At 40.1% G+C, this 26,942-nt stretch overlaps 1 protein-coding gene across 1 annotated transcript in view; it reads left to right on the top strand.

The window, feature by feature from the left end:
- SCARB2 (scavenger receptor class B member 2) overlaps positions 1 to 24,080 on the top strand; it is a 67,235-nt gene extending 43,155 nt beyond the window's left edge. Inside the window, exons 5-12 of the mRNA XM_010983113.3 lie at positions 4,641 to 4,732; positions 7,776 to 7,895; positions 11,259 to 11,428; positions 14,011 to 14,129; positions 15,547 to 15,620; positions 17,034 to 17,085; positions 19,783 to 19,941; positions 21,355 to 24,080. Coding sequence (XP_010981415.3) covers positions 4,641 to 4,732; positions 7,776 to 7,895; positions 11,259 to 11,428; positions 14,011 to 14,129; positions 15,547 to 15,620; positions 17,034 to 17,085; positions 19,783 to 19,941; positions 21,355 to 21,393 — 825 coding nt within the window. The 3' untranslated portion in view covers positions 21,394 to 24,080. The remainder of the gene's footprint in view (positions 1 to 4,640; positions 4,733 to 7,775; positions 7,896 to 11,258; positions 11,429 to 14,010; positions 14,130 to 15,546; positions 15,621 to 17,033; positions 17,086 to 19,782; positions 19,942 to 21,354) is intronic.
- Positions 24,081 to 26,942: the final 2,862 nt, after the last annotated feature.

Below are 26,942 nucleotides of genomic sequence, written 5' to 3'. Positions count from 1 at the left end.
AACTGGCTGTGTCATTACTCGGGTGCAGTGTTTCAAAGTATCATAAATTTCAGTGGTCAATGCCAGGTCTTATTTTGATGACTATGGATCAGCCAGGCAGAGGCAAATAAGAAACTAAACAGGGATGTGGTAGTCTATTATGGATGGGAGCTAAGTGTTAGATTTGAGACATCTCATACTGAAAGAAGCTGGATAATTTGAAACTCTGTGCATCGCTCATGTATGATTTCTTATAAGTGGAATTTTGTATCATTCCTGCCAGATTTTATTTACTTTGGTTTGAAACCAAAAATATCAGCATTCAGGTAATTATTCAAAATATATGTTATTGCTGCCTGAATATCAGATGAATTAAAAGTAATTAAAAAAAACTATACCCCCCCCCCAAAAAAAACTTGAGTAAAATGAATAATTGGTAGTTCGGTAAATGACAAACTTAAACTCAGAAAGTGAGGATAGATTCGGGGCAGGATATGGAATTGTGATGTGTTTCCTCATCTTTATATTTGTTGTTATTCTCTGGCTCTAACTACTCAAGAATCTTACCCTCACCACATAAGCTCTTAGCATTTCAGTTCCTAAATGGCAAATGGTGCTAATACTGCCCCTGTACCTTCAAGAATATACAAAACTTAGAAACCATCCAAATAAAATGGTAAACAACTTTTAATATTATCTTCACAAGAGGTGCAAAGACTTAGCATCAGAGGGCCTAGATTTGTGTTCTGACTTTTTCATTTAATAGCTATGTGACTTTTCTAACCTCACTTTCATTTGTCACTTGAGACTTAAAATATCCACACTTCAAACGTTTTGAACGGCTGAGAGAGTCCACAAATGTACTTTGCAAACTATAAATTGTAACACACATTCCAGGAACCATTATTCGTTTTCCCCTCCATAAATTGCTCAAAAAATGACCCTGAATTAATGTGAATGACTGGTATGTGTTTCCATTTTGTAGTCCAATAAACTCTCTGTAGTGTTGTTGGCAAAAGGCAAAGGTGTTTTTGGTTTGGTTTTTCATCTGCTCTGGCCAAATCCTATCTATAGCCCGCAGCCCAGAAGTTCACACTTATCCTGTCATTCACTCAAACTGGGACAGGCTGTGGGGTTTTGCGCCTTCACTGGCATCACCTGCTCTGCACCTGCCTGAGCCGTGCCTCCAATCTTTCCTTAATCCTAGTGGCATTCTGCCACATTCCCCTCTGATTCCGTGTGTGCCTGTTCCACCTGCTCCACTGCACGTTGTGATGAAAAAAGAAAACCTTAGTTAATGCCATCAAACACTTTCCTTCAAAGACTTTAATGATGAAACAGCCAAACAATTAATGGGGCGGGACAGGATGTGAGAGTGACTAGGATGAGGTAATACAGACAGTGTGTTGTCACAGAGCTCCCGGGAAAAAGGGACCTGGTTGAGTATCAGATGCTGCTATTTGCATGTTGGAAAGTCAGTCGGCATTTCTGTACCTGTTGATTTCAGGGGCCCTCTATTCTACTTGGCATAAGAGAGTTCAAGCACCTCCCAGTGAGTGTGGTTCTCGGATGTATATAGTTACAGTGGCTGAGAAGTATCTTTGAGGGGTCAGCCAGTGCAGCCCGTCCTGCTGGGAGAATGGATTATGCTTGTCTTATGCTACTGGTGTGACTGTTGTAGTCTTATTCTCAGGACACTTCTCAACCTCTTGCAGTAATATATTCCTTATTTCCAACCCATGTCCCTACTGCAAGAACACGAAACCTATTTATTCCTACTTGTCTGCAAATAACAAAAGTTTCACATTCAGAGTCTGACATTTGGGCTGGTAACAGCTGAGGAGACCTCTTTTTGAGTTACTCTGAAGTATTTAAATACCTACCACTTAGCTTAACCCACATCTGAGTTAAGCAGAGGACTTCAAGAAGCAACACACATGCTTTCCTGCACTTAAAGAGAAGTCCTCTCTCGTGTCTTAAAGTCACGTAAAATTTCCTGTATGGAAAACACAACGTGACCCTTACGTATGTGGACCACGTTTGATATATTGATATAGTTGGTGAAATAATGTGAAGTGACAAAAAAAAGAACCCAAGTAGGCAAAAAAATTGAAAAGAGAATTCAGAGTATATGAATGTTTTTTAAGGCAAGTGGCTGAATGAAAAAACGAGTGCCACCTCAATGAGTACAGAAAAGCAAAAAGAGATAAGAAGCCCTTTTTTTTGTTGATCCGATAAGCAGTGTTTAATGAAAGGCATTTGAGGAACGTAAGCTAATTCATCTTGCTTCTTGCATTGGATGACCTTGAGCATATGATAATATGTATCAAAAGTTTAAAAAATGTTCATGTTCTTTTATCTGGTAATTTCACTTTTAGTGGTCTATTTAGAAATTAAAAGTACAGGAAGGATTTTTAGTCGTAAAGATATTTATTCATTATTTATAGTAGGAAAAATTTCAAAAGTAAATATTCAATAATAAGAAAATGGTTAAGTAAATTATTTCCACATAATATTACAGACTCATTAAATTAGGCCTACAAAGAACTTTTGTTAACACTGGAAATATGTTACACACATAAGTAAAGAAACTATATATATGTGTATGTGTATATATGTATATACACAATTGTATATGTGTATAAAAATTGTGTATAGCATATACTATATATTATATTATATATATCTTAGTTCTGTAAACAAATTTTTTATAGAAAAATGACTAAAAGGAAACAGACCAAACTACTAAAAAAAAAAAAATGTATTTTGCTTCTTGAAGTCTTCCACTTAACTCAGATGTGAGCTAGGCCAAGTGGTTAAGCATTTAAATGTTTCAGAGTAACCCATGCTATTTCCTCAAAATCAAAGCTCCTTCCTCAGGTAAAGAATTTGTAAGAATATGGATTGTCTATCTGAGCCCTTAAGAAGTGTAACTTCGAAAGAATATACAAGAAGAAAAACCTTTAATTGGAAATGTGATTGTATTAATACTGCTTTCTTCTGGTGCAGCTACTCATGTATACTTGGGTTCCTGGCCCTAGGTTTATGTTTTTAAATCTTTTTATTGAAATATAATTAACTTAACATTAAAAGTCACCATTTAAAGGTTTACAATTCAGTGGGTTTTAGTATATTCGCAAGGTTATGCAACCACCACTGCTATCTAATTCCAGGACATTTTCATCACCTCTCCCTCCCCAAAAACTACAACCTATTAGCAATCACTTCCATTCCCCCCTCCCACCAGCTCCTGGTAACCACTAATCTACTTTCTGTCTCTGTGGATTTGCCTATTCTGGACAACCACATAAATGGAATGGATTTTATATGAACTTGTACAATATATGACTTTTGTGCCTGCCTTCTTTCACTTGGCATACTGATCACAAGATTCATCCATGTCATAGCATGTGTCAGCACTTAATTCCTTTTCATGGCTTAGTAATATTCCATTGTATGGATATACACTTTGTTTATCCAGTGTTCAGTTGATGAATATTTGGGTTGTCTCTACTTTTTGGCTATTGTGAATAATGCTGCTATGAACATTTGTGCACAAGTTTTTGTATGAACATTGGATACATACCTTGGAGTGGAATTCTCTTGGGTATATACATAGGGGTGGAATTTTGGAGTCATATGGCAATGCTATGTTTAACTTTTTGAGAAACTGCCAAACTATTTTCCACAGCAGCTGCAACATTTTACATTCCTACCAGCAAAGTAAGAAGGCTCCGGTTTCCCCATATCTTCATCAGTGCTGGTTATTTTCCTGTTTTTTAATTGCCATCCTCGTAGGTATAAAGTTGTATCTCATTGTGAGTTTTACTTGTATTGTTTGTTTTATGAGGGAGAGGTAGTTAGGTTTATTCCTTGACTTTTGCTTGGAGAAAGTACTGGGGATTGAACCCAGGACCTCTTGGGTGCTGAGCATGCGCTCTACCACTGAGCTATACCCTTCCCCCTCCTTGTGGTTTTGATTTGCGTTTTCTAATGACTAATAGTGTTGAGCATCTTTTCATGTACTTACTGGCTGTTTGTATATGTACTTGTATATTTTCTTTGGAGAAAAGTCTCTTCAGATCCTTTGTCCATTATTTAATGGGACTTACAGTTTTTAAAACCATAAAGTAATAATATGGTTAATATAGGATTTAGCAAAATAGTCGCTCTGTTCTCTATTTCTGGCTCAATTGCATGTAGCCATTAGGCCCAATCAGGACAGTTTCATAAAGATTAAATGTGTTAGTTACTGTATCAGTTAGGGTTCTCTAGAAAAGCAGAATCCATGGAGATCTGTGTATCTATATCAAGAGATTCGTATTAAGAAACTGGCTTATGTGATTGTGGGGCTGGCAGGTGGCAAGTCTGAAACCCATAGGACAAGCTGGCTGGAAACACAGGCAAGATTTCTATGTTACAGTCTTGAGGAGAGTTCCTTTTCTCCAGGGAACCTCAGGTTTTGCTTTTAAAGCCTTCAGCTGATTGAATGAGCCCACATTTTCCATAGTAATCTTCGCTTAAAGTAAGCTGATCACATCTACAAAATACAGCAACATCTAGAGTATTGTTTAACCAGACAACTGGGTACCATAAGCCTAGGCAAGTTAATACACGTAACTGTCATAGTTACTTTAATGACCGTATTCACTTATTTTTAGAAAAATGGGACTAATGATGGAGACTATGTCTTTCTAACCGGAGAGGACAATTACCTTAATTTTTCCAAGATTGTGGAATGGAATGGGAAAACGTAAGTCTAATGATTTATTGGTGTAATTATTTTTTTAATTTTTATTTAAACTGAATATCCACTTCTGCATTATTTCAGAAAAATTTTAGCACCGTCATTTTTTGGATAAAAAAATCGATAAACTAAAAAATATCTATAAACATGTAAAATACTGTAACATATAATATGTAGAATTATTTTATAAATCAGGGTTGGGGCAAGGTACTCCATGAGTTAAATATGAATGATCTGTAGATTTAGCTTATCCAGTTGTGACTTACAAGCCAGTGGGGAATTTCACTCTTCCACTTAGTTGTCATTGAGTGACGCGCAGCTGCAGCACAAATCCTTCTCCAATCATTCCTTGTTTTGGGGGGAAGAAAGAGGCTCTCTTTTTAATTTAATTTAGTGATTCTGCATTGTTCATGTATTTTTCTTTTAAGATGAAATACATTTGAGTTCAGTATTATAGCATTTCAAAATATTTTATTTTAATATTTATGACTTACAAACTACTTCCAAAAAGGGACTGAGGCAGTTTGCAATAAAGCCACACATAAAGCAAAATGATTTTTTTTTAAGTCATAGAAATTAAAAATCTTTGAGAGAAAAGGAAGCTGATTCTTCAGGGACTATGGTAAGAGGAATTCTATTCTTGAATATTAAATTAACTTCGAAGCTTCCCAGAATACAGGCAAAAAACTAGTATGGAGTATTATTTCATAACTTTTCTGTGAAGCTAAAATTGTTTTTAAATGAAAAGTTTATTTAAATTTTTCTTTGGAGAGGGAACTACATGACTGGGTACTGGGCTGGGAGGGAAATTTACTTGTAAACAGGATATAGCTGGATTTTGTTTTAAACCTAATTTGTTATTTTCTTTCCAGTCTTTTAATGGGAGAGTTTAATCCTTTTATATACGTATTGTAATTACTGATACATTTATGATATAATAATGTATTACTTGATATATTTAGACTTATTTCTACGTTCTTTTTCACCCTTAGCTGGTTTATGTCTATTCTACCCTTAGTTTACATTTAATAGTATTTTCCTAACAGAATCGAAAGCTATCTATTATCTCCCTTTTTTAAACAAGACAATATCTTTACCCATTTCTTAACACACACACACATCCTCTGTGTTATTCTTGTCTGCCACTTGTTCCACCTTCTTAGGAAGCCAAATATAAGTACAAAGTTCATTATTTTTATAGTAAATATTTATTATTATTTTGCCTTCTCACATCTTCCCCTTGGGTTTAGTTTTCTTCTTGCTGAAGATCCTTAGTACGTTGATTCTCAAATAGAGGCAGTTTTGCCCCCCCCCCCCCCAGAGGACATTTGGTGATGTCTGGACACATCTTTGGTTGTCACAACTGGAGGGGGCTACTGGCATCTACTGGATGGAGACTTGGGATGCTGCTAACTGTCCTGTAGTGTACAGCCCCCCACAAAGAATTATCAGGCTCGAAGTGTTAACAGGTTGAGGAACCTTGCATTACTAGTTCCTTCAGGAAGGATCTGTGGGTAGTGAACTGTCTTAGATTTTGCATATTTAAAAATATCTATTTCACTCTCAGTTTGTAACAATTTTAGTTAGGTACAGTCTAGAGTTTATCCCTATATTGAGTTTTTCTTTCAGAAATTATTTTTATTCCCAAGATTTCTTTTTCATTCTTTAGATCTCTCTACTCTTACTTCATTCTTTCTTTTTTATTTTTTTTGAGAATTTACCATTCTTTTCTAAGGATGGTGTTCTTTCATTTGTCTCTTTGAGGATACTAAACAACATATTTATTTAAAGTATTAGCCAGATTGTTCAGTTATTTTAATTTCTTTTAAAGTGAATTCATCTCCTCATTGTTGATTTTGTTGCCTGTCTCTTAGCACAAGTTTCTTTCATTTAATAGACAAATGTTGATTAGCAGAATTATTGCAGTCGGGAAGTCTGTCTGTTATCTATCCATCCATCCATCCTCTCACCTTGCCCTGGGCAGCACTTTTGCAGTTGCCCCCATGTAGCCCACCCAGGAGCCCCCCAAACAGGACACATGGTGGGCCTCTACCTCATAATTACGCAGAGGTCATCACAGACCTAGCCAAAGAGTCAGCAGGCGGCTTGACTCGGATTCAGGTTGTGAGGCTGTGTGTGGGGCTTCCTGCCCGCCAGTGACTCGGCTTTGCTTTCTTTGCCTCTCTTAGTGAGCAGAGGATCCCTGGCCCCAGACCCTGATTTCAGGCCTGCAGCTCATTAACCTAGGAGCTGGCCTTGCAGATCTGTCTCCTGGCTTCCAGACCTGCAGCCTGGTGGACCAGCAGCTTTAGCCCTACTCACCACGTGGCTTTTATCACCTTTCATTGTCTAGGGAGATTTTGTTTGAGTGTAGACCTTTTAAATGTTATCTCTCTTGTGTTTTATCAACCACTGCTGTATGTTTTCACTTGGAAGAGACCCTCAGTACATGAACTTAGAGTGCCACCTTGACCAGAAGTTGGAAGAATTACTATTTATTATCCATCCTTTCCTGTCTTTTGCATTTTGTACCATTATTCAAGGAATTAATTTTTAAAAACCCACTATCTCAACTGTGCTTTTAGTGTGTATAAAGTCGATTCAATATTAAGCTTTCTTGTGGCCCAAGAGAAGTCCTCTGCTAATTTTGTAATAGAGAGCTGTTTATGGGGGAGTTAATGCTGTCATGAGTATTATCTATCTGAACATATCTGTTTAGAGCTTGTCTGTCAACAAGGCTATTGTGAATGCCAAATTAGATCACTGCTTTAAGTAAATGGATATTCCTAAACCTCTATGTAAGATACTCTTATTTTTGAGGAAGGAAAGAGATTTTTGGCTGTTGCCTCTGTCAGAATTGATTTGGGGTCAGGGGCCTGCTTTTCCCCTCTTGATCCCATCCCCAACCAATATCACCCCATGTGTCCGCATGTGAGTAAGATTCTGTGGATAGCCAGCGCCCAGTTAAGTCTTGAAAAGTCCCGACCATTATAAAAAGCCTGAAATCCAGTGTGATCATCTAGACCCTTTCTTGTGCTCCCAACAACAGGTCACTTGACTGGTGGACAGCTGACGAATGCAATATGATCAATGGAACTGATGGAGATTCTTTTCACCCATTAATCACCAAAGACGAAGTCCTTTATGTCTTCCCATCTGACTTTTGCAGGTAAGAACTTGAAAAATTAGTTCTTTGACTGCAGGACCACTAAAGCTGCGAGGAATGCGTGTAGCTGTACTTATTTGATAAGGATGTGTATGCATAATCGGTGATCAGTGATCTTGGCTCATTGAGAGACAGCACAGTGTAGTGTGGTGGTTCACTCCAGAGCCAGGCTGCGTTGGTTTGAATACCAGCTTCACCACTTACAGCTGTGTGACCTTGGGAGAGTTATTTAACCACTCTGTGCCTCACTTTCCTCATTTGTAAAATAAAGATAGAAATAGTTGCCTACCTTGGAAATTGTTTTAAAGATAAATGAGTTACTTTAGTAACATACTTAACCCAGAGCTTGTCACATGGTAAATATTAAATGCTGGCTCTTAGTTATTATAATATGCTCTGTCAAGCATGAAATTTGATCTGGTCTGCTTCCAGTCAACAGGTAATCGCTACATAAGAGATAAAGAAATCACACCGTTGTCCACATTTCAGAGTTGATAAGTCTGCTGAGCTCTGACCTTCCCACTGATGATATATCTTATGCCTGCCCTGCATCTCTCCCTCTCTCCTGCCTGCTCCTTCTCTGCAGACGAGTGTCATTCAGTCCCTTCTGTGGGAAGAAGGGTCCTGCCCTGCACCTTGATGCCCAACTCCCTGTCACCACTGCGCCTTCTCCCGCCCTTCAGCCTCAAACTGCTCCAATGAGGGGCTGACTCACGCAGCCTCCCTTTCCTCTCCTGCTCGCTCCTGCAAGGCTGTTTGTGAAACTTCTCCTCAGTCAGAAGTAACTTCATTGCCTTTGACGCTGTAGAGTCAGCATTCTCAAGAACGGCTGTTCTTCTGGACTTTCATATCTCACACAATTGCAACACCGCCCAGTCAGCCTTGCCAGAGTCATTGGCAACACCATAAACCTCGCTCCTCTCTTGCATTAAGTCAGCCACCAAGTGGTATCATCCTCCTCAGAAATAGCACTTTTTAAAAAAGATTAAATTACTGGGGATCCAACCCAGGACCTCATGCATGCTAAGCACACACTCTGCCACTGGGCTCTACCCTCCCCCCAGAAACAGCCCTTCTTTCACTGCCCTCTGCATCCCTGCTCTTTGTGCCGCGGTGCAGCTGCTCTGCTCAGTCAGTATTTGTGGCAGGACTGAAGGCAGAGGAAATTTGCTTGAGTGCAGTGAATGAGACAAGGACACCTAGGAGGGCAAGAGGGGACTTACTGAAAATTTGACACAGAGGAGACTCATTCTTACCCCGGTACCACCACTTCTGAAGAGCCGCTTGGCAATGCTTAGTAAAGCCAAAGGCGTGCAAACCCCATGATTCCACACTTCCCTCCTACCTAGGTTCCCTGGCCTGAAGAACTTTGTGTATATATGAAGGAGACTTATACAGAAATGGTCATTGCAACGTTGATTGTGGTTTGGAAAAACTGGAAGTGTCCTTGGAAACAATCAGTAAACAATCTACAATAGGAATGGAAAAGAGTTTTATTTAAGCCCAACTGAGGGTTATAGCCTGGGAGACACAGATTCAGTAAGCACTCGAATTGTGTTTTGCTGGACTGCAAGATGAGGTAAGCTTCTAAAAGCAAAAAACCTCAAAGTTACAGTTAGTTATATGAGTTTTTTTATCAAAAATTATAATTGGAGCCGGCGAGAAGTAAGGGTGCTTGTTAAGCCAGGATTGGTTGGCATCTGAAATTGTTGCATAGTTACAAGGGGCGACCTTGAGACCATGCGGCTGCAGCTGGCAGCTGCCAGCAGATACTGTTTTGAGAACAGCTGGTGGTGTCCTTGAGTCTGATACAGTTCGGGAAGTTTAAGTTCTCAGTGATACAGGGACATGTCTAAAACCACATCCACAGTGGCCACCTGGCTCCGTCCTAAATGGCTGAACCACAGTTGCTCCATTTTGATTGTTAAAGGCGTTCTTTTCTTTAATGGTTAAAGCAGATGTACGATACATGTTTGATAGGCCAAAAGACAGGCCATTCTAGTTAGCATAAAGTTTAACTTAAATCAATACATAAGCCGTAATGACTTCCCCATTTCGCAATATATGAAAATTTCTTACATCAGAAGCAATATAAGTACCTGAAAGAAGGAGAATATAAATGACGGTGTATGCATATGCTAAAATATCATATAGGAAATAAAATGTAAGAACCAGAGCCATGCACATTAATATAATAAATCTTAAAAATATAATGTTGAATGAAAGATTAAATTATAGAAAGAGAATGTCGTATACTGTTTATATAACATTTAAAAATAGCAAATAGTGCCACATGTTGTTTATGACCATGCACATAGGTAATGCTATAAAGGCCTGCGTGGAATTGATAAACCCAAATTCAGGACAGCAGTTACCTCTAGGGACCAGAGAAGGACTAGATTCAGGAGTGCTGCACAGAGAGCTTCAGTTGTATCCATAAATACATGTTTTATTTATCTGAGTGGTATTTGTTATAAAAGATATTACATTTTCTCTGTTTTCCTGTTTGCCTAAGAATTTTCATTGAAAAATGCTGTAGTGGTGGTATGTGCAGTGAAAGGCAACTCCCGTGTAAGTCACAACGCAGCAAGAGACAGGTCCCACCTCTGGTTCAGAGATGGAAAAGTGAGGCCCCCAAAGCAACTCCCCTCAGCCTTCAGATGCCTTCAGAGGCAGGGCTGGGGGGTCAGTTAAGACAGCGATGTGAACGTGCTTGGCGGTCACTCAGGTGCTGTGCAGGTGTAAGGGTGGTTAGTAGGATACTTGACACTGTCTGAAACTGTGACCACTGAAGGCAGAATGATGTTGGACTCCATTGAAATAAGTGACTTGGGCAGATATGGAAACTATTTTTATTTAGTGGAAATGGGTATCAAAGTATATCTTCTAGTCAAGCATCTGTCTACTGTGGCACTTTTCCAGGCCTTCAGAACCTGCCAGGCCACACCATTCTCTGCCTCTTCTGCTTCTGCTTTGCCTCACCCCTGGCTTCCCTTCCTTTGCCTCTGCTTTATCCACACTGGCATGTGTCCCTGCTGGTCTAGACCACTCATTTCTTTCTGCGTGAGTCTCCATTCAAACTGACATCTTGATTTTCGATCACACATTATGTTTTTTCTTGGCCTTGTTGGGGTGTCAGCATAGTTACTGCCTCTTAAACATCTTTCATTACAGTCCGTCTCTTACTTTATTGGACACTGAGGGGATTGAGCTTCTCTCAGGCTTTTTTTTTTGCCTCTTCATTTTCTATTCATCCTGTAAGCTCTTAGCCGTGTTATACCCAAGAACAGTTGGCTACCTTTACTGATTCCGGCAGATCACACCGACTAGTACCCACATTGGCTTTTTGTTCTTACTTCCTAACAGGTCAGTTCATATAATTTTCAGTGACTATGAGCGCGTACAGGGACTTCCTGCCTTGCGGTATAAGGTGCCTGCAGAAATATTAGCCAATACCTCAGACAATGCTGGCTTCTGTATCCCTAAAGGAAACTGCCTGGGCTCAGGAGTTTTGAATGTCAGCGTCTGCAAGAATGGTAAGAACTCGGAGAGGGCACATGGGCAGGAGTGGCTGGATGCGGGATTGGTGCTATTCAACAAAGAATGTTGTCAGCCCAACAGAAACAGCCACTCTGACCTCTCAAGCATAATGTTTTGTAACATGGCTATAGCATGGTTTAAAAAAAAAAAAAGCATTGGCTTTTTTGTAATGACTTATTGCTAGAATGCCATGTGCTTTTTCTGGGCAGTGTTTTAGGAGTCTTCATAGTAATAATAGTTCACGTTTACTAGCACTTACTAGTGGCAGTCACTGTGTTCAGTGCTTTACATGTTTACATATAGGTAATACACGTAAAGCATTAACTGATTTCATGTCAAAACGGCTAAGAGAGAAAGCGGAGAACTCGGTAATAGGGAAGTACATATCTTGGTAATGATTCTCAGTGATTTCGAAGCAGAGTTAGTTTTAGACTCTGCCCACAAAGTTCCTGGTGCTTCTTAATGTTGGAGCTACTCGGATCCTTTCTGGGCATGAGGCAGAATGAGCAGGGTACAGCTGACGAAGGCATTTTCTTTATCACGAGGGCTAGTTTTTGCAATCATCTGTCACACGATTATTGACACTAGCCTTGCCAGATAGACAGCCAATGGCCTCTTTTTATAATTGTGGAAACCAGTGCTCAGAGAAAGAACAGGATTTTTATAAAATCCTCATCTTCAAGCAAATTCCTGCTAGAACTTAGGGTCTTCTCATATTCGTACTGTGATTTTTCTTAGGCTACAATTCTTCTCAAGAGAAACTATGTAACCTCTTTCACCTGATTAAAGTTGTACTTTTTGCTTGAATAATGTACTAACTTTTGCCCCCTTCTCCATTTGGTTTGAAAATCTTTTGAGATAAGCCTCCCTGTCTTCCCAAGGGAGGTCCTGCATAAGAATTATCTGTAGAATCATTAATAACATCTGTCCCAAGGCCCACATACTAGGGCCTCAGAATCTGTATTTTTAATGAGCTTCAATTCATTCTCGTGAAGGTGGTGCCTATGCGATTGGGAACCACTGTGCTGGGGAGCACACACCCCTGCCCTGGAGATGAGCCCAGAGGAGGATAGGAACAGGTATCTGCTTCTCCCTCTCCTGCAGGCTCACTGGGCCTGAAACAGCGCCTGCCTGCTCAGCCCCGGTGCCTGTGGCTCAATGCACAAATATAGACGTATTTTTCTTATTGTTTTATTAACAGTCTGTTTTCTCAAGAAGTTGCTGGCAGAATCAACAGTAGGCGTCCACTCTGCAATAGTCATATCTCTTGCTATAACCCTTTTCCTCTTGCCTCTTACATATTCCCAGATGTGGACTAAAAGGTTACCCTCCAGGATTGTCCCCAAGTGTTTTGCATTCCCAGGGGAACATTTTGGCTAGTGTGATGAGTGAGCAGTCTGGAGTCAGGTGGATCTGGATTTGAATATTATTCTATTTGTTAGCAAATTGGCCAAGTTGAAGAAGGAGGGTTCCAGACAGCAGTTTTCTCATCTGTAAAATGGGGATGCTTATAACTTCCTTGGAAGGTTGAGTGGAGGTTAGAGATAAATGTATGAAAGATACTCAGGGCAGTGTCTGGCCCTTATTAAGTCCTCAACAGATCTTTAAAAATACATTTTAAAGGTCATTGTAGGTCACAAAGAAGGAAATTATGTCTTTGTGGAACTGTGTACCAATAGAGAGCAAAACTGTGTGTATGACAGATGTGGTGTTTGAGCCCTGGACTGGTGGATAGGTGAGCAGACTTAAATTATTTGCCAATAGGCTAATTCCTCCAAAAATGTATTTCCATGGCAGCAATTATTGGGTCTCGCTCTCCTTTTCAAGAGCAAAATCTAGAATGGGTTACCTTTAATAACTTGCTTCTCTATTTATTTCTCAAAATAAAATGAGATTAAAAAAACAAAACAAAACTAGTGTCTTCCTGTGGGCAGGCCCTGATCTAGTCAGAGGCTGGACAGATGGCAGGACCAGGCAGTCTTAAAAAATTCTGCATCAGCATATGCAGTAGAACAAAGCCTATCTTGGGTAAAACAAAAACAGAAAAACAGAAAAGAAAAGGGGGAAAGTCCATTCACTGGTGAGAATCATAATTGAAACAAGTGCTTTGAGATGAGCAGTCCCTCACTTGGTCAGAATTCTGCCTCCATTACCTGATAGCTGGATGTCCTGGGGAAATTTTTAACTTCTCTGAACCTCAAATGCAAAATGAAGCTAATAGTTTCAACTTCGGAGGGCTGCTGGTAATGTTAATTAAAATAATGTGTATAAAGCATTTACATTTTATAGGTTCAGAGTAAGTGTTGAAGAATAAAAAGTTCAGCTAGAATTTCAGTGTATGTTGTGGTATAAAATAATGCGAGGGTTAGGCTTAGAAGAGATGTCAGAAAATGAAGTATAAATCCCAAGCTAAGAGATGTAGAATAGAGTTTTCGCCTGCCCCTCTCCCTGACCCAAGTTTTCTTATGTGCGGCCTCCCCACCCTCCACTGAGGGACCAGGTTTGTGGTCAGGAATTTTGTATTCATCTTAGACTTTTAAGAACCATGTCATTCATTTTTGTTTTCCTTAAAATGCAGGTGCACCTATTATCATGTCTTTCCCACACTTCTACCAAGCAGATGAGAAGTTTGTTTCTGCCATAGAAGGCATGCATCCAAATAAGGACTATCATGAGACATTTGTGGACATTAATCCTGTGAGTATGCACATCTTCCAGGTTCAGAAACATCCCTTTTATTCTGTCTATACAGTGTTCACCAGTTTGGTCCTCAGCCCTCTCAAGAAATACAGTATCTTCCTTTCATATACATATTCAAGTGGAGGAAACTCAGCTCAGCGCAGTGAGATGCATAGTTTCATAGCCCCATAATTCGAAGGCTGAGTTCCGTGGAACTCAGATGCAGAAATATCAGCAAACCTACTTTAACAGAAAAGCAACAGGGAAAGCCCATCATAGGAAACAACTGGGATCGGATCGGGGTAACCTGGTCAGTCTTCTGTTGCCAGGAGATTGGACCTGAACATGTACACATCCCTCCCACAGGGCCTCAGGTCGGCAGGGGGAAGACATGCCTCTGTTACTCGCTGCCTGGAATGTGCTGGTTGAAATTTAAATATATATCTTTGCTTCAGTCACTTTTGGCAAAACTCTTTATACAAGTGCCTTTGAGAGTTATTATATGACATTATTAATTTAAAAGGCATCAAATAGACATAGACTCTAATCTCATATTCCCAGAGGAGAAGAACTAAAAACCATGTCAAAAGGATGTGAATATCATTTCACAGTGTGAGAGCCTCTCACTGTAGGGACCGAATTAAAGGTGAGATATCATCATTCTTGGGATTTTGAATACATGCCTGGAACAATCAAAGAAAAGCAGACACATTTTTTGAGCACAGCCATTTATGGGCACTTCCCTCTTAACCAACTCATTGCATTTGTATCTGAGAAATCAGTGCTCTTATCCTTTTGTGAATTGGGTCAGGTGTGGCTTTCTCCCTTTTCTCTCTTAGCCATCAGTCAGTTCCTTTTCAGCAGCTCAGCTCTTCTCAGGTGCCTGTCCCCAGGGCAAGGCACAGCCCCACAGTGTTAGTGCAAAGATGGGGCTGCCGTCGGGGAGATGCTGCACCTGTCCTCTGGGCTCTGCTGGGTGGGCCTGGCCATGTGTGGGCACCATTCACTGGCCGTGCCCACATCCATCCACCTGGATTCCCAGACCCGACAGGAGGGGATATATTGGATCCCCCTCCTGCTAGGGTCCCCTAGGGCTTTGCTGTTCAAAGTGACAGCATTCTGGGAGCTTGTTAGAAATGCCCAGTCTCAGCCCCTGCTCCAGACCTACTGAATCAGAATCTGCATTTTAACAAGGTCTCCAAGAACTCACATGTGTAATAAACTGTGAGGAACATTGGTCTACCAGACACGTAACACAATCCACAGTTCTCAGTCTGTCCCAGGGAACAGTTGTCCCTTGTTCCGCTCTGCCTAGTAAGCGTGGCAGCAGCCACCCTGTTTATCAGAACCACACAGAAACCATGCTCTTGAAAAAAACCTCTGTGTGATTTTCATAAGTCCTAATGTTTTTATTTTCTGCTTCTCTGATTTGCAGTTGACTGGAATTATCCTAAGAGCAGCCAAGAGGTTCCAAATCAACGTTTATGTCAAGAAGTTAGATGACTTTATGTAAGTTTTGCTTCTTTCTAGAGGCAAAGAGTTGTTTTGCTACATTGATTTCTTGGTAGGGTTGATGTCGGGAGGAGTATAGCCCGCTTCTAACTCTGCTCACCTCTAAGCTTCAGGGATGAGGTATGATCCACATTTTCATGGACTGCCTTGGTGTTGGAATGTACTTATTTTATATAATCAAACACATATGGAACACTTCCCATGAGTCAGGCCTTGTTCTGAGTACTTTATGTATATTAACTCATTTATTCCTCACAATAACCCTGTATTATCCCCATTTTGCAGATGAGGAAACTGAGGCAAATCGAGGTTTAATAACCTGCTAGAACTTACACAGCTAGTAAGGCTGCAGAGTCTGCTCTGACCTGTCCTGCTAAGCATTTCCTCCTGCACCATGACTCTGGCTGCCTCCCCTCCTTTCTTTCCACTGCTCTCACCCAGCCAGTCACAGGCTCTCCCATGGAGGGTTAAATACTCTCTTGGGTCCAGTCTCCCCACACTCCATCTAAAAACCACTACTTAATTAGGACTCCTAAGTATGATCTGCTCAGACTTTTCAGTGGAAATTGAGAAAATGCTTATGATTTAATGTTGAATGAAAAAATTGGATGCAAAACTATGATACATATCCAAAATATCATCTATCTATCTATCTATCTATCTAACCTTTCTGTCTGCGTATCTATCAACCAAACTTGGTTGGTTTCCCCCATGGAATTTGCCAGATTTAAGCCCACATTATGGATCTTTGTAGAAAGCAAATGTGGTTTGTAAGAATGCATTTTGCCACTTGTGTGTGTATTTCTGAGGGAAGATAATTTACAATCTAGAGCTGTTGAATCAAAATGGAATTAGAATTCTGGCTCCACCACTTATGCGTGGTGGTCCTGGGCAGATTACTCCGAGCCATCATTTCCTTGTCTTAAACCTGGGACAGCCATACCTACTGCATGGGACTACTAAATGAGGTAATGTTCCCAAGATACCCGGTGCACAGCTGGTGCATAGTAAATGCTCAGTAAGTGATTGCTCCAGGAGCTTGTGAAGATAGTACTTAGCAACCTGGTTATAAAACATTCCGAGAAATGACAGCGTTGTTCTGCTGCAGCCTCCCCTCATAACTCTTGGCAGTACAGTAATCATTTTGATGAATTTGCTTTTCTGGCATCCTGTGTTTTGGTAAAAACACTTCACATAAATATGCACCACTTCAAATTGCTAGACTGACAGTTTGTAATAGAACTTCTGGTTGATATATGTTTGCAAAGATGATTAAGAAGACTGCATAAATTCCAGGTAATTTAATGAACTACGTGTGCTGGAACTTTCGTATACAAACTTGTCTCACCAGACCAGTGTACTATCATAATGAGGATGTCTATAAAATAATCTCATTTTTTGTCTTTGTAGTGAAACAGGAAACATTAGAACCCTGGTTTTCCCAGTGATGTATATCAATGAGGTGAGTCCTGGGAGGGAAATGGGTGTGTTTTACCTGTGGAAGCTTGGGAAACTTCCCATAGGGTGTCTGCATGTGACTGTGTAATTTAAGATGTGAGAAAGGGACAAACATGATTTTTTAAAATCTGTTTGTCTTCAGGAAATTTCTGTTTATATGTTTACATGAAGCTGCCTGTGTCTGAGGTTTGAAAATGACAGAAAGAAACTCCTTTCTGGGAAGCAAGTTATATAAGAAACAAAATGCAAAGGTAAATGAAGCAAGGTCAGACACTGTTGAAAAAGAACCAAGAGCCAGCACTCAGATAGATGTCCAGTTAAACTTTTCTTAGCCTCTCCTCCATCGTCAAGAATTTGCCAGTTTGTTTAAAAAGGGAAAAAAAGGTTATCAGTTTACCAATCATTAGTTAAGGAGAAAAAGAAAGTAAAAATTTTCATTACATGAAAATTTCATGTAAGGTGGTTGAAGAAACAGTTAAATAAAGTGTAACACATGCCCATTAATTGCAGTGATATGTGGTTGCTTTGTCTTTCATCACAGCCTAGAGTTTTTTCTACTTTCTGGTAAGCATGCATACATCATAAATTACAGAAACAGATCCTAAGTCCAAACAAAAGGAGTTTCTCTGAAGAAATATTTCTTACTTAGTGTACCTACAGAAATGCTATCCCTAATTCTTAGGCATAAATTGAAGTTTTATAAATAAAACATATTCTGAAAGTTCAGAAAACACTATTTGATACCTGTGATAAATTCTTTTCTGAATCACGTATTATAGTTACTGTAGTTATATCTCCTCAATTTCCCTTTTCTTTTTTACCCAGTTTTGAAGGGAAAACTACAGGATTTTTCACCCTCAATAAGTTCTTGGTCAGCTGGCTTCTGTTGTTAACAGCAGCATTTTAAAAAGTTTTTATTGGTGGGGAGGGTAATAGCTCAGTGGTAGAGTGCATGCTTAGCAATCCCCAGTGCCTCCATTAAAAAAAAAAGTTTTTATTATTTTTCTCTCTTCCCTAAAAATACTTGTTCTTTGCAGAAAATTTGGGAAGAAAGATTAGCAAGAAAAGGGAAAATTTGAATGACTTCACAAACCTGAGCCAGAGTAGCATGTTATTTTTAACTTGCTTTATTTTCCTCAACAGTGTGTTGTAAAATTTTTTCCAATAACAGCTTTGTAAAAAAAAAAAAAAGTTGATGCTTTGCATTTTGTAAAAGTGACATGTTTTTCATAGAACTCTTGGGAAATTAAAAATAGTATTTAAGAAGTAAATCGCTTGGTGAGCAAGCCCATCCCTCAGAGAAAATGCAGTTGATACCTGCTCATGTCACCTCGGTATTTTTCTGGTTTTGATATTACATAGTTGAGACCACATTGTAGGTACAATTCTATGTCTTTCTTTTTCTCATTTAGCATTGCATTGGTAGCCACATTGATAAACTATTGAAGGGTTTGGGGTTACAGTTCTAAGACAAGGCTTTTATTGTTTCAAAGGACAAATTCAGGCAATATTTACCACTTTATAGGACTTATTTGCAATGGCTCCTTGGTCATCACTGTTATTTGTGGGGCAGGCCATGGAAGTAGGGCTTTTTGAAAATGTGGACAGGCCCTGTTCTGCCAGCTTATGGCCATAGCTGTGGCTTATCTGAAGTCCCCTCTACCTGAACTTTTGCCTTGAGTTTTTGTTAAAGACTAGACTGAGTCCAGGGAATGAGGGAGTGAAACCTCATGCTTTTGCTCCCTCCCAGAAAGAACTTGATTTTTCTCTTCTCTAGAAAAATAAAACATTAGACTTGGAAGTGAGCTGGGAGACTGCTATCTCACCCCCTTTTTCCAGAGGTGGAAACTCTGACCCTGATGGGCCTTTCCCTGCATATTGAACTAAAGTTAAGCCCAAAGTCCCAATTGTTGCTAATAATTTTTATGGAATTAAGCTCTTCAGATACCTCACCCATGACAGTTTAAGATGTTAATGCCTTTGCCATTCATACAGAAAGTGTTATTGTAGAATATTTCCTTAGTTATCAGCACCCTCTGTAACTCTGGTTAACCTCAAGTCTTCCCTAACACTTTCTGTCGAAAATTCTGGTCCTGATTAGTATAGATCTGGCCAAGAGAGAAATGATGCTTTCCATATGCCATTGTTGGAAAATTTCATTCATTCATTCATCTAATCAACTGACATTAACTGAGCACCTCCTATGTTGGGTGGTGTTATACCCGGTATTGAGTTGACTGAAATAAAAGTCTTGCCTTCAGGAACCTCACAGTCAGGAAGAGACAAACAGGTAAAGAGACACAACGCAGAATGTGAAGACAGTGATGGAGGATTTTAGAATGTGAGATGGACAAACTTCTGAAAGGAAGTTGTACTGAGCTGGATTTTGAAGGATGAGTTAGAGTTGTCTGATAGTAAACAAAAGCTGATATTCTCTCAATATTTCTGAATTCTTTTCCCCTCCTTTTTCCCACCAATTCTGGGAGTAAAACATATCTTCAGGAGAAAAGGGAAGATGTTAATGAATAAATGCCCCCTCTAGTTACTCTAATTTATAAATGGATTTTCAGTATCTCTGGTTTGCTAAACAGGAGGACAGACCCAAATTGTATTTAATGATTTGGAAGAAAGATACCACAAAAAAGTTATACTGTGAATATTCGGTAATCAAGGGAATACTGTTTTCTTGTTCCCCTCCCAGAGTGTTCTCATTGACCAAGAGACTGCAAGTCGACTGAAGTCTGTGATTAACACGACTTCCATCATCATCAACATCCCCTACATTGTCATGGCGCTGGGTGTGTTCTTTGGTCTGGTCTTCACCTGGCTTGCGTGCAGAGGACAGGGATCCATGGATGAGGTCAGCAGTGGCTGGAAGAACATCTCCCTTACGGGATAACCTTCCCTGAGGACTTCAGCTGTGCTTCACTGATGGGTTGTCAGCAGGCTCACTAGGGTGGATTCTGTGGTTTTTATACTGGGTGTGGTAATTTCATGGTTATATTACTGCTGGGCCGAACGAGAGGCAAGGGAAGTATGTCAAAGAAGGAGGGGTGATAGAAGGGTACTGTCCAGGATTTCGGGTGCTCTTGGTGGGAATGGAATTGCTGGGAGTAAGCATTATGTCTTTGAAAATAATCTGAAAGAAGAGGGAGATTGTATACCAGCTAAGCACCTGGCCTTTGGTGTTGGACTGCCCAGGTTCAAATGCAAGTTCTGCCACGTAATAGCCATGTGACCGGTTATGATAGAGCTTCCCTTAGGAGTTTTTAGTGAGGATTTGATGATATAGTAAATACAAAGCACGTGGCCAAGTGCTGGCATTTAGTAAGAGCTCAAGAAATATTAGTTATCTGATGAAACAGCTCCCTAATTATAGAGCAGTCAGAGATCTGCTTGGAAAGAATCCCTGGTGTATCAGAAGGTACTTACTACTGAGTCATCATTGCATAATAAATGACGGGTGCAGGGGAGTAGTTACCTTCGTGGAGGGATGGTAACTTCCTCCTTCCACCAAATGGATGGGATAAACAGGTTGGCCTCCCTGAGTGACCAGCAGGCCAACCCAGGGGTCTCAACATCTTCAATGAGACTTTCTTAAATTCTCAAAAAGATTCTTTTTGCAACAAAGGCTTTTTCCCTTCCTCACGGCCACAATTAAGTGTCTGAGGTAAAGGTGAAGCCGGAAATAACACAGGCTGAAACCATCTAACTCATACTAGCTCAGATTTCTCTGTTTCTGCGTTCTTCTGTGGTTCCTCTCAACCCATGCCCATTACATTGGTGTGAATTAGGTGGGAGGCAACTATTTTGCCACTTCTGTCTGTGGCTGTTACAGTCACTGCAAGGTGGACGTACTGTCGCTGAGATTTGCATCAGCACAGGTGAGAGCCCGTATCAACATGATGACTGCTCCTGCAGTAACTGTCTTCACGTGTTCAACAAGCGCGTGGTGACTGACCACCCACCACTTCTGAGACATTGTTCTTTGATGGATTTCCAACTAGGAAGGAGGCCAATTCAATAGAGTGCAATGAGGGTTATGGTCCAGGTCAACACAGGGAAGGGTACTGCCCTGGTGGGGGAGGGGGTGTCAGAGGATTAGGGTTGAATGATAAAGAAAGAGCCAGAGGAAGCAGGTCAGGAGAAGGTGAGTGGATGATGTTCTTCCTCCTTCCACCTTCCTCCACCCCTTCCCAAAACTCTGCACATCCGGGGGGAAGTTGGTGATGTGACCATTCAGCCTCACTGTCCTCTTTCTTCTGAGTCTCAGGGAACTGCAGACGAAAGAGCGCCCCTCATACGAACCTAACGGTCGGCTGCACTTGGTGAAGGAAGCAAGGGAGCTGTCGTGACCTGGACCACAGCGTGGGGCAACTGTCTGCGTCCTCACCGGCATGTCACCTGGTGTGAGAGGAGAGAGGAGACCCTGTGCTGGCGTGTGATGAGGGCCGTCGGGCAGAGGGCCAAGAGCAGGCTGACATGGTTGGCCGTTAGGCTTTACAAGATCCTGTGGTCCCTGACAAACTATTTTGTTCTTCACGTGTCTAGCAAGTATTTAATAAATTCTTGTATAGTAATTTTTCCATTGTTGGGTGCTGGTAGCTCCAGAATTTTGTGACCACTGTCGTGGTTATAATGTCTCCACATCCCTTGTTAATGCTACCTGATCTAACCTTATTCAGTATGTTTCACTCACCAGACTTTGTGCTCAAAATGCATAAGTACTATTTCAAGTTGTTTTCCTCCATGCACCGCATCCTCAAGAGACAAAAAGAGTTCGGAATGCAGGGTAAAATACTAAAACTCATTCAGTACCATTCAAATGCACCTAATTTCCTCTTTTGAAAAGGGACATTAGTGTTTCTTACTAATCTTTAGTTCATAATTCCTCCAGGAAATAATTTAGTCTTCTGATGACTTTCATATAGGTTAGGAATTAAGCAGGGAAGGGGTTGGGTGGGGTGAGATGTGCAGTGGGGTGGTACCTGTGAGTTGATAGTGATAAACACCTGAGGATATTTTTACTATTCTTTTGTGAATTGAGAGAATGCATAAATAATGTTGGTGAGGACAAGTACAGATATTTCATATATAGAATAGAATGCTAATTATGACATTTGTGAATAGTTTGTTATTTTTTCAGTCAAACTGATCTTGACGTGGAAAGGCATTTCTGGGAGAATGTAATCAGTGACTGGTATTTTTTCTTCCCTCAATCACCCTTACCAAATATGACTGTATTAATTAGAATACTCTTGAGTGATTATTTGTAAAGTTACTTATGAACATAGGAAATTCATCTATCCACAGCGTAAGTTACAATTAAATTTCAGGAAGTCTGACTACACTAAAGAGACATTTCTTCCAGGACACTCTTCTTGGTAACTTTGGAGTTGTTTTTATAAGTTGTTATTCTTTCCTCAGATTCAGTTTGTTCTGATATTTTGTGGCTCACTGAATAGAAAAAAAAATGTGCCCTGTACTTCCTGTGACAGTCATTCTGCTGACAGAGTGACAGTGTTGTTTTAAAATACTGCACAGGAAGTGCTTTTAAGAAAAGTTCCGTGGGACCAGAAGCAGAGCCACCTCTCTTTAGACCTCTTAGCTTTCAGTGTAACCCAAATCAGAGGATTGGGAACCATGATGTCACAGAATTCAAGCATATTTAAGGGCATTGTATTTGATTCTTAATGTTCATTATTCATTTTTGATTGAGAAGCCTGTACAGTTATCTGGCAAAGAGCACAGAGAATTTCTTAACCACTGAATCATTCTACAGGATTTTTTGTTTAAAAATTGGATTTCAGTACAAGCAAATGAATGAAAAAGGCCACAGATTTTACAAACATAGCTTCTGATCCCTCTGGGGAGGTAATAAATCACTTTAGTTTCCTTGCCTCAATTTTCCCACTCTCTACACTAAGGCAATATGTAATATGTTTCCCTTTTTGAAGGGACAGTTCAGTAAAGTCTCAATTTCTCTATAAATTAAGATAAAACCTATAGATATCCGAAATCACCAAAGAGTGAAAAACTAAATTGAAAATATTTTATCTTCAATAATGCCAAATATCTGTATTTTTAAAATTTATCAATATTTAATGAGATAATTGGCATATCTTATTCTTGTTTATATCCACTTATTAACACTAATGAAACTAGTAAGTCAGTGCATTCTCATTGGTTCATTCCATTACCAGGATATAATCATCTGTGAGGTGGTCATTTTTAAATACTATGAATGATAATGTAGCAGTTAGTGATGTACACCTTTAGAATGAATCCGCATGGCCAGGGAGACTGAAAACATTGTTTCCATGTGATTCTTAATAGTTACTTGGCTTAAAATATCACTTTTGATATTTTCCTTCTGAAAAGTCTGTGGCAAAAGCATACACTGCAGTCAAGATTATAGGTTGCTTAAGAAGAATGAATGTACCTATTTGGTTTTAGTTTAAAAATAACAAACTGTTCCTCATGCTAGTTTTCTTAGAGCTGTTATCCTGGAAAGGCCCCCAAAGTTTTTGAGATTGTCACAGTCATTGAATACAGCGTCCTCTACTGTGATACTCAATTTAGGGAGAAACCAAACTGAGAGAGGTCGCCTCGCTTCTCTCAAGGAAACTAGGGAGCTGACACAGGACAGGAAATGGGCTTTTCCCACTAGACTTTACTTCCTCATGTTCTAGAAAGATCACTCATGGTCAGGGGGAGCAAGTGCTATATGACTAACTTTTATTGGGGTTTTTACTTACAGGAGGCTAACTTTTTAATTTCAATTGCTTAAGATAAAAGTTCTGCAAAAGGTGACCTTCATCCTCAGCCTTCTGGGCATTGTCACTGGGATTAATTGCTTGTGGCTGTTAAAGAGAATACTCACCAGAATATTCTTCATGTAGTTTATATGGCTGGTCCTTTCATGTGATTCTTGATATGTTTATTTCTATCCTTAATGCAATGAAATACTTCACTAATAAAAAAGCGGTTTCTATGAAATTGTACTGGAAATTGTATGTTATGTCATCAGATGTTCAGTTGTCTATGGAGTTCCATTTGAAAGGTGCTCTCTGCCCTCCTGATGGATGTAGTCCTGAGTTACACCTCTTGGGCCACCTCTGATTTCAGCTCAGCTGTGGTGGACAGTTATTGGTAGCCTGACAAGCCCCAGACTTTTCTTTTCTGCCTCCGGGTTTTCTCCAGGGCCCTGGAAGCCCCTCAGGAGCACTGAGGGGTTAATACTCCCAGGAACTGATGCTCAACCAAAGCGGGCAGAAGTTGGCCAGTAAGTGTTCCAGTCTTCAGAGGGACAGTTCTCAGGCTCATTCTACTTGGTGCCTCAGGTGCAGTTGCCCACAGTGGGAACTGCTTCCTGTTATCGTTTCTTCATTCTCTGTCTCAGTCTCCCCACGCCCTCACTGCTGCTTCCTCCCAAATAATCTACCTGCACTAACATCCTTATTCAGGTCTGCTTCCAGGTAAACACAAGCTAAAAGGCAGACAAGTCCACCCAGAGGGCTCGGCAGGATCAGAGAACTGTTGGAGAAGTTCTGGACCTATGTTTCTGCGGACGTTTGGACTGAAGTCATTAGTCCAACAATTTAGATTACCTTTAAAACATTTCCCATCCCAATAATATTGCATTTTACTTCTAAAATCAGCAAATCCAGATCAATCATCGAAGATTTAGCTTAGTGTTACAAATGTCCTTATGTGTTAAGGGCACTTGACCCTTTGGGCTTCCTAGGAATGCCAAATCTGATTTTAGCTGGCTTATGGCACAGGGGAAGCTCCTAATGCCTATTTCTGCTTACTCAAAGGTGTATAGAGACACCTTTTGTAACATATCAAACCCAATCATTTCAAATCAAGGAGTAAGAAAGTTCCAGAAAATATATTTCAAAGAGTACTAATAAGGGGTGACATGTTCCACCACGTATTAAAACATATACCCATGAACAGTAATTAAGAAAGTGTACATATGGTAAGTGATATAGAATACAAAGTCCAGGAACATGGATACACATTTAAGACAAGATAAAGGTCCCATTTCCAATAATAACTAGTCTTTTATTTATTCAGCTAATATATTTAAAAAATATTTTAACCTTTTTTGAGGTGTAATTTACATAACAAAAAACTCATCCATTTAAAATGTACAATGATTGTTAGTGAATTTACTGACTTGTGCAGTGTTAGAACATTATCACCTTAGTAAAATCCCTCATGTAAGTTTACAGTTAATCCCCATAACCACCCCAGCGCTAGGCAACCACTAACCTACTTTCTGTCTCTACAGATTTGCTGATCCCCGGTCTAGGCAAGAGGTTATGGTAATTTGAATCAGGGAGATGGCAGTGGAAATGAAGTATTTTAGAAATACTTAAAAGATAAAAATCCATAGGACTTGAGAGACAACTCTGGGAAAGGAAAGGGAGAGGGACATGTCAAGTAGCTCATTCGTTCCACAGTCCTGAACAAAGCCCACCATGAGGGCAGGCATTCTGCTAGCACTAGGGAGACAACCAGTAAATACAGTAAATAAAGTTTTCTGCTCTCATGGAGCTAATGTTAAATGGGGGAGGGGAGGCAGTAAATAGGTGGTGGTAAGTGCTAAGAATATTAAAGTAGCCAGAGTGACAAAAGTGGAATGTCCTCTTAGAAATGGTGATAAGGGAAAGCTTCCTATCGAAGAACTACTCAGCCATTCTTTTGCACCTGAGATCGTTCTTCCTTCCATCCATGATTTCTGTGCTTTGGCTCAGCTGGTTCTCTCTCGGGCCACTCTCAAACTCTCTTGAGGGCTATCTGCTCTGGGCTTAACATTGGTGCTCAGCTGCAGCCTCTTCTCACTTGACACTCTCTCCCTGACAATCCCATTGACTCCATCCATCTCCTTGCCACTCAAGTCATCTTCTCAGAGACAACCAGTGTTATTCATTTTTTAAAAATTTATCCTTCCAGGAATATTTTATATAAATATGTGTAATTATATATTCCACCCCTCTTTTTTTCCCATTCAAATTATATCATACCATATACCATATAGTTCTAAATTGTTTATATAACTTATCTTTGAGATCTTTCTTTTCAGAACACAGAGCGTTACTGTTCCCATTGCACGGCTGATTAGTATTCCTTTGTATAAATGCAGCTTTTTAAGCAATCTGCTGTTTTTTTCAAATCATCTGTTATTATACATAATGCTGTAACAGATAACCTTGTATTCTATTAATTTTGCCAAGTCATTTACAAGATAAATTCCTAGAAGTAGCATTGCTGGGTCCAAGGACAATTGTAATTTTGATAGACACAATGGCTTTTTTGTTCTTATTTTTATCAGTCATACAAGCACATAGATTTAAGAATCAAAAAACTCTACAAAGTTTCTACAAAAAAAAAAACAACACTAAATATACATCAGTCTCAGAGGCGCTTCTTTTAGCCTTCTTTTTAATTTCTCTCTCTTTTTTTCCTTTTCACTTTACTCCCACGACTCTTAAGTATGCTGCTTCGGGAATTTTCAGTTTTAGTATTATCCGTTGACTCTCCGCTATGGAGAATGAGGATTTAGCTTGCTTTCTTACCCAGTCTTCATTGTACACTGCTATTCAGCTTCCTGCCCACCTTTTCCAAGGGGGCTCCCTAAAGCAGTTTTTAAGGGCTCTCTGGAGGCACGCCGTGGAGAGTTTCCCAGCATCTCACCTCGGTTGTGACGCTCTAAGCCACGCGAAGCCACAAGGCCCCGGAAGCAAGCTGGATCGGGGGCGTTCCCTCTCCTCCCTCCACCCACTACGCTTTTCTAGCGTTCCGGCCTCTTAGCCTAGGCCAGAAAAGGGGCGGAACTCCGTGATCCGGGAG

The sequence above is a fragment of the Camelus dromedarius genome, chromosome 1 (assembly GCF_036321535.1).
Source record: "Camelus dromedarius isolate mCamDro1 chromosome 1, mCamDro1.pat, whole genome shotgun sequence".
NCBI classification, from domain to species: Eukaryota; Metazoa; Chordata; class Mammalia; order Artiodactyla; family Camelidae; genus Camelus; species Camelus dromedarius.
This window is presented reverse-complemented; position numbering and strand designations above follow the sequence as displayed.